The sequence below is a fragment of the Belonocnema kinseyi genome, chromosome 9 (assembly GCF_010883055.1).
Source record: "Belonocnema kinseyi isolate 2016_QV_RU_SX_M_011 chromosome 9, B_treatae_v1, whole genome shotgun sequence".
In the NCBI taxonomy this organism is placed as follows: Eukaryota; Metazoa; Arthropoda; class Insecta; order Hymenoptera; family Cynipidae; genus Belonocnema; species Belonocnema kinseyi.
The window spans coordinates 27,146,914-27,155,911 of record NC_046665.1 but is presented as its reverse complement, the minus strand read 5'-3'; the positions used below and the strand labels follow the sequence as shown (position 1 = coordinate 27,155,911).

Here is an 8,998-nt window from a genome sequence, read left to right as displayed (position 1 = left end):
AATCTGAAAAATCTCTATCCCATCCACACCCTACTCCTTTCCCCTGCCGAGTGAGTCACGCCTACCCCGAAAGGGAAATGGCTTAATGGTGTAATAATAAAATAAATAATAATACATTTGTATTGTAAATCTAAGAACACGGTCTATGAAATAGTTATTAAGAGGCTGCGTAGGAAATTTAATATACATGTATATTGATCAATTCTTAGAAGAGTCAGGTAATTTCACTGTACACAAATTAAAAATAACTTTTGCAGTAATGTTTAATTTTAAATAATAAAGCATTATTTTTGTTTCTAGTTGAACATAAGTTATACTGGATTTCAAGTGGATAAGTTTAATTAAATACATAATCAAGAAACCTAACCTAAAAGCAGCAGCACTCACGTAAAAATTCTGACATTGGCAGTGAATTTTGATGAAAACCCCACCCGTACGTTGCACTTTGATTATAAATAAGAATTTAGCCGATGAATTGTAGGTTATCATTTTAGTTTTAAATATTTGACAAGATTTGAATACATCAAAGAACTTTCAACTTTTATGCACTCTATTTTATTATACATGTATATTACTTTACAATATAATGGTATATTAAATTTACTACACGTATATGCATATTGCTTCCATTACATTTATAGTAAAATCGCTATAGAAATATCTAACAGTAAAGTTCTAACATTATATACCGCATAAATGTGCAATCTATAACGTAATAATTTAAGTTTATTACGCTATCACATTGTATTTCTACTTTTGTCATCTAGCGAGGGTTCGAGTAGTGAACAAACGATCACAGGAAAAATTAAAGATTAAGTTTACATCGATTCCAGGTGAAAGATTCACTGGAAAAAAATTAACCTTGCCAGATAAACTTCACATAAATCGAAGATAATTTCCGATTTGTAACCTTGCCTGGATAATCTTTCATCGTATAATCGCTCCATTTTTATTCGAGGTGTAGTGAAAATTACGACGCCAGCGCTATCCAGCGTCGTTAACTTTATTAAATTTGAGAGAAATGGGGATTCCCATCTGTAAGTTACATTTTGCGTCGACGAGTTCAGAATTATTTTCCTAACCTCAGTTGCAGGTCTTACCTGCAGCAATTTTTTACTTTTTCCTGTGATTGTTTTAAATCTATTGTCCCGATTTATAGCTCGATCTCATTCATACTCTGCCTTTTTCCCATTGCTGCTGAGGACGCCATATAGCAGACGACAGCAACAAAATTTAACTCCAGGACCCGATTATACGTTATCATATTGTGCATTCTTGCAATATAGAGGTTTTGCGATATCATTGTGCCATATTTTTTTCTCCGTGTACTCATAGGTACATTTATGATCATGAATTTGTACTTAATTTTTATAAATAACTATTGCTAATATAACTTAATTTTTCAGGTACTTGGAAAAAGGACATACCTACAATGAGGGTGACTCCATGCACGCTCGAATAGAAATTTCCTGTACTAATAAATATGTGTACACACAAGATCAATGGAAAGAAATTATTCAATCTGCTAAAGTAAACGAGCCATTCTACAAGGTGCATGAAATGTCCAAAAATGACATTTTCAATTTTAAACCCTTAGCAGACGATCAACAATGGGACAAAATTAGAATATCCCGTGTAAAGGAGATAAAAATGTTACCGAACAATGCTCATGTGAATGTCAAATACGAACTAACAACTGAATACCTGTCTATAAATATAAGCCCTGCAAAAAAATATAAAAAAACCTATGAATTAAAAAAAGCATACGACACAAAAATTCTTTTAAACGCTGATAAAAAAAATTTACGAAAATGTGTGATCTCCAAAGTGTGTTGTGAAGTTCAAGAATGTTGAATCCAAAGAGTTATAAGTTATAAGAGTTTATCAATGTTATAATTTTATTTTAAAACCTAGTTTGATCAAATATGATAAAAAATATACACAGTTATCGATATTGTCAATTAGTAGCTTATTTGATGGAATATCTGTACATCTTAAATTGGTACTTATTTAATAAGGGCGTTACTGATGAGATTACATTAAGGAGGTTCAAGTGTTACGTTCGGGGAGCATGCGGTGAGAGGATCTGGCCACAAAAACTTAAATAAACGAGAGCCTGTAAATCCCAACGGCTCATATCTCAAGCCCACAAACTTTAAATACACTATCCCCTTACCCGCGAGCCCCAAGCCCACTAAAACCAAGCCCATAATCTTCATGCCCAGAAACCCTAAGCCTACAATTCCCTAACCAGCAAACCCCAAGCCCACCAGTCCCAAGTGCACAAACCCCAAGTCCACAAACCAAAAGTCTACAACTACCTAACCAGCAGACCCTAAGCCCACCAGCGAAACGGATAGTTTTCATCTCAGAACTTTAGCGATACTCTTCGCGGTTAGTGGGCAACTTCGATACTTTTCGTCTCGAGCTCGCTCAACGGATGTTTTTCGTAAGATGAGTTGAAGTCGGAGTTTTTTGGTGAACAGCCCCTCGTTCTGTAATGGGTAATCAGTTTCTTGATTTATTTTCTATATAATATTCAGTTATATATAAGTAAATAATGTTACAATTACAGACTAGGTACTCAAAATAGAAAAAAATATATAGCGCACCAACTACGCTCCGTAGTCGACCAACCTAGACACTTGGATTCATACTAGTTACTTGAACTATTTAATGTTACAGCCGTAGGGTTTTCCGACATATATTTTTATCTCATTTTGAAAGATATTCTTCATTGTCAGCAGCATTATTAATTTTAAATAATAATTTACAAATATTTTATAAGTTATTTTTTAAATAAAGTATATTGTGCCGTTTTATTGAAAATTGAATACGGGTTGAAAAACTATAAATTTGGGAGATACGTTCCTTAACCTTCGGGCGAGCGCGCCATTTGGACACACAACGTTGGGCGCATGACGGCAATTTGGCCGTCTCAATATAATATCACTTTTCTACTGTATAAGTGCATGTATACACCATTAATAATTGACTTTGCACATTAATATAACACACATTAGGCACAGAACCATAAATATTGGGCAAAACGAAACAATTTTATTCAAAACTTTTTCAACTATATAAAAACATAATTTGAAAATAAGAAAAAATATCAGACTTTTCAAAAGTAAATTCAGTTTTTCTTTCAAAATTCAAGCAATGTGATTGGAGTAACATGGTACGTCACCAATAACACAGCATAAAAATTTAAGTTTTAATTTATCATCACAACGCAATAGCACAATATAGAACTGATAACACAGTAAAGTATACTATTGCGTACTTGTTTTTACTTGTTAGCAAAAACTACGACCAATATCAGAATTTTTTTCTTTGAAAACTCAAATATTGCACTAGAACTAAAGTAACACAGAAATAGAACCGCATAGATGAGAAATATTAAGAACTAGAGAAAATAAGATTTGAAATATAAGATTCGTGTACGGCACACCGCAGCGATTTGGCTGCACTTGGGCAGTTGTTTCGACCTTGTCAACTTTGAAGCTGATCTACCAGCGGTGTGCGCTACCCTGAGTTAGTTCTTGCCTGCTATCCGCTGTCTTGTGTTGTAACTAGAAAATACCTGTAGGCCTTATTGTGCTGTAATTGCGTTGTGACACCTTGCAAACAGCGGGCGATGTACGTTTTTTGAACAGCGAGCGAAATACCACGTCTCTTCAACTACAAGCTAGATACGACATGTGTTGGAACCGCGGCGAGATAAGATGTCTCTTGAAACAAAAATGAGACACTACGTTCTTCCACTCACCCATCGATTTATAATTTTAAAAAAGCTTATAAATGTTGTTGAGGTGTTCTAAATTGACGAGAAATGGTATATTTAATTTACGTGAAAACATTTTTTTTACGAAATTTTTTAGTCCTTTCCAGACATATACACGGAGAAAAATAGGCCCGTTAAGCTGGCAGGATCACATTGCAAAAATGGACTGAAAACCTATAGGAAATTTAGGGCTCATTTAGGGCTAATTTAATGCCCCATTGCTAAATCTAATGCTCTTCATTTAAACAACAAAACCGGTGGTCATGCTAGCTTAACGTTAAGATAGCAGAATGACACATAGATAAAAGAGGACTAGGACAATATTTCTTTCCACTATAATTTAGGTCTCATTTTAAGGCTGCATTGCCAAATTCGATGCTCCGCATTAAAAAAATAAATTGTGTTTCTGCTATCTTAACGTTCAGCTAGCATGATTGCACATAGCAAGAAATGACTTGGACAATATTTCTTTGCACTACAATTTAGGGCTTACTTAGGGCTCACTTAATACCCTATTGCCAAATTTGATGCTACGAATTTTTTTTAAACCTGTAGTTCTGATATCTTAACGTTAAACTAGCAGGGCCATTACAGAGAAAAAACTACTTAGGCCTTATTTCTTTCCAGTGGCTTGAAATCCTGCGATAAGTCTGCGTTACTTCTGCGACGATGATTTTTTGTATTAATTATGATTCAAAGCAGTGGAAAAACAGTTTAAATAGTTTCCGGGGTTAAAACAACTCAAGGAAAACATGTTCATTGATCCAAACTACCCCCAAGGACTGCCACCCACCCTTACGGAAAATATTCATTTACATTCATCCTGGTTGAGAGTACCCATTGAGACCAGTCCTAAAATGTGTGTTTAGGCACCCCTAACATATACAAAAATGAAAAAAATCGTAGTCAAGGAAAACTTTTGACACCGGTCCTAAAATGTGTCTTTGGACACCCCTAACAACATATCCAAAAATAGAGAAAATAGCAGTCAAGGAAAACTTTTGAGGGTAGAAAAACCGTCACCCTTAACGAAAAAAAATCGTTAAAATTCCCCAAATTACCGGCGCCCATCGACACCGGTCCTAAAATGTGTCTTTGGACACCCCTAACAACATATCCAAAAATAGAGAAAATCGCAGCGAAGGAAAACTTTTGAGGGTAGAAAAACCGTCACCCTTAAGGAAAAAAAATCGTTAAAATTCACTAAATTACCGGTGCCCATCGACACCGGTCCTAAAATGTGTTTTTGGACAACCCTAACAACATATCAAAAAATAAAGAAAATCGCAGCGAAGGAAAACTTTTGAGGGTAGAAAAATCGTCACCCTTAACGAAAAAAAATCGTAAATTACCGGTGCCCATCGACACCGGTCCTAAAATGTGTCTTTGGACACCCTCAACAAAATATCCAAAAAAGAAAATAATCGCAGTCAAGAAAAACTTTTGGGGGAATTTGGGGAATTTTAACGATTTTTCTTTCGTTAAGGGTGACGGTTTTTCTACGCTCAAAAGTTTTCCTTGGTTGCGATATTCTTTATTTTTTTATTTGTTGTTAGGGGTGTCCAAAGACACAATTTTAGAACCGGTGTGGATAAGCAGCGGTAATTTGGGGAATTTTAAAGATTTTTTTTCGTTAAGGGTGACGGTTTTTGTACCCTCAAAAGTTTTCGTTCACTGCGATTTTCTTTATTTTTGGATATGTTGTTAGGGGTGTCTAAACACACATCTTATGATCGGTGTCGATGGGCACCGATAATTTGGGGAATTTTAACGATTTTTCTTTCGTTAAGGGTGACGGTTTTTCTTTCCCGAAAAGTTTTCCTTGACTGCGATTTTTTTCATTTTTGGATATGCTGTTAGGGGTGTCTAAACACAAATTTTAGGATCGGTGTCGATGGGCATCGGTAATTTGGGGAATTTTAACCATTTTTTTTCTTTAAGGATGGCGGTTTTTCTACCCTCAAAAGTTTTCCTTGATCTATAGAAAGGCATCCATTCCGTTAAGAGTCCTAGGTTTAGGGCAAGTCGTTAATGTATAATGCCCGCTACATCATTATGTCTGTGCGTATATTCTAAGCCATTACGCGACAGCCAATAATAATGTGATCGATGGATTCATTGGTATCTCCACATAATGGGCACCGGTCAACTACGTCTTGAAGAATCCTTCCGTTTCTGAATACAGAACACCCTTTATCAGCCAAATATTGGATGCCTCACTATTCACATCATGTTGATCTAACGTTTTCGGGCTTTCCCCGTGGATAGCTTTCTGTCTCCATTGTAACTCTAATTCCTCTATAGTCTCTGCCCTGATATTCAATGCCTCATGTGAGGGCAAATTCAAAGGCGTGCAGTCAAGATCTGCATTAGAGGTTGTGCTGTAAAGCGCAGGGATAGCATAGGTGTTGATTGCCCTGATTTTGTTTGCTAACTTGACAAAACTCTTCACAATCAATCTGAGTCTCGTAATACAGGCAGTCGTTAGGCTCGTCTAAACTATCGTGTGTTGAATGCCCATAGATTCAAGAATAATCAGATATTTATATGCTTCGCCCGCAGCTATTAGCTCGATATCATTTTCGAACTCGTCTAACTCTGCGGTTAGACCGTCTGGTTGAATGGTCTTTTAGGCAATTATCTAGTCCGAACTCCATTTCAACCATCTTATTATAAAAAACATTTCTGTGTTGAAATGTTGTAACAGGCTTATACTGCCCAACATGTCGAAGGCATTTTTGATTAGAGATGGACTTTTATTCGATCATTTTTGCACGAGGCTGTCCCGGTATATATCATCAGTCACGGACGCATTTTTATAATGCAATCAAGAAATCTGATGACAGCAGTCTGCCAAGACATATTGGACAAAGTCTGGTTTTTACCTCATCATTGACGAACTGGGTTGCAGTCAAGTACACGATGGGGGGACCTACAGCTTTGAGTGGGTTCCGAACCACCAGAACCTCGGTAAAGGTACATTGAAAAATTTCCAGATGTACCGGCTCAGGGATCGAACCCCGGATCTCTAAGGTGAAGTCGAGTGTCTAACCAACTGAGCCACCGAGGCTCATAATAATAATTATTATTATTATACATTGTCTGTTCGGCTCTGATTCCATTTTATCAAATGGTTTCGACCCTTCATTAAATCCAAATGAATGGGATTGATATTTGGTTTATAGTTTGACAAACCACGAATTATGATGATCTCTTATACTGAACCAATTAAATTTTCACTGGTTGAATCAATATTTTGCATTATGACTGTTGAACCAGTGATTTTCCGACATTGACTGGGTAAACCAGTATGTCACTTAATTGAAACAGCGTGACTGAATTTACCAGTGATCTCAAATTAAGATGCAATTAGGGATATAGCGCTCCACACGGGCGAGACATAAACCTCCAGTCGCCTAGCACGCGTACGTTGCCGGTCAGGTCTTCTCATTTCTCAAATGAAAACGAAACTTATTGTGTACTTGTGTTTGTTTTATAAATATTTGGGCTTACTTTAAACGTGCGCTTCACGAACGCAACGTTCTGCACTTTCCAAGTCGAAAAAAATTGCTTGCAATTAAAATTGTTTCATTTCTGCAGAAGTAAACTGATTTGCACGTTCGAACAGAACGTATCTGAACTGTTTACTGTTCACTGTTCATGGATACAACATAAAATCAAAAGCCGAATGTGAGTGCCCAACCCAGGGAATTTCCCTCCGAGAATAGATGTTTCTGCAGGAGCGCAGTCACCTATCATTTCCCTTGGAGAGCAGTGGTGGTGGAAGAGGCGTATTCTCTGTGACGTCACGCCGCTAAAGGTGATTCTCGGAAGAGCTATTGAAGAGATGACCATTGAAGGGTTTCATTGTATTTCCATTCTGTAACTTATCTTTCTACCTTGTGCATAATGTTAGTACATTGTTAGACTTTCAAAAGTATCAGCCAAGCAAAACTGTGATATTCAAATCTTCAATAATGTAGCCAAAAAAGCACTTTGTAAACTTCTCTTTTCAATTAAAATAATTGAAAATAAATATAAAGATACTGAAATGAAAGAATTAAAACCATAGTTATTATTTCCTATCTACGAAGAGGTCTTTAGTGGCCTGACGTCACTGACGAGACGCCTCTTCCACCACCACTGCTCTCCAAGTGAAATGCTGAAAAATCTGTCCTCGAAGGGAATTTCCCCGGGTTGGACATGTCTGGCGTAAAATAATCCAAATATTGCACACAAATTATATTTAAGAGTTTCAAATGGTTGCATGGGTTACTGCGACTCAAGAATGTTGCTTGCAATATTAGGGGCAGGCAAGCACGATAACATAGTCCGATATTCTCTTAATTTTCATTTAAATTTATCGATAACATTCGAAAGAAGAAAAGAAGATCAAACTGTTCTTTAGAGAAATATAGTTATCACAATTTTTATTTTACAAAGATGTAAAACTTTTAAACTAATAGTAGCAAAGCTAAAGTTGCATTCGAAGTTGAAAATGTAGAAGATGCAGAAGAGGGTTATCAAACTCACCTGTCTTCTCCTTTATTTCACAAAGAACAGAGAACAAGGCCGGTTTCATCCTGTGACAATTCAGTGTGTGTTTTCTGGAAATGCAGATAAAAGCTTTGTTAGAGGAAATTTAAAATGAGCAATTGAAAGTGATTAACTAAATTTCTCTATGACCATGTGATCAAGCGACAAGTGAACATTCCAGCAGTCATGATCAAACAACATATTTCCTATAATTAGTTTGATCGTACAGCTCAAAATTCTAACCTATAATAATTGTAGCATCAGTTTTTTGCCTATAAATTGAAATGCATTAAAAAAATGTATCGCCTTGCATTAGTTCGCACAACACTAACACCCTACTTTTCCGTAAATACAAGAAGGTCGTGCCACATGTCGTGTGGCTTGTGAGAGTTAACAAATGAATAATACATACAGTAATGCAACGACAATGATGGAACAGATTATGGAAATAAGAGATTTTTTTATTAGCTGTAACCTCCAGAATTATATTAAAGCTATCAAAGGAAAGTGAGTATTCTTTTATCAGTGCGCGTATAACCTCAAAAAATCTTTGTTTACAACTTTTTGTCGATACGCCCTACTTTACATATTGATATGTATTGATTAAAACTGACTATTTTCAATTTAAGATTTTTAATAATTAAGCCATTTATGTATCTAATACATAATAAAGAT

General features: G+C 36.0%; 1 protein-coding gene across 7 annotated transcripts in view; it reads right to left on the bottom strand.

The window, feature by feature from the left end:
• The window catches only part of LOC117179462 (homeobox protein extradenticle), a 374,818-nt gene that overhangs the window by 280,972 nt on the left and 84,848 nt on the right, over window positions 1-8,998 (bottom strand). For all 7 annotated transcript variants that reach the window (XM_033371300.1, XM_033371301.1, XM_033371302.1 and 4 more), the window contains exon 2: window positions 8,321-8,394. In XM_033371300.1, coding sequence (XP_033227191.1) covers window positions 8,321-8,394 — 74 coding nt within the window. The remainder of the gene's footprint in view (window positions 1-8,320; window positions 8,395-8,998) is intronic.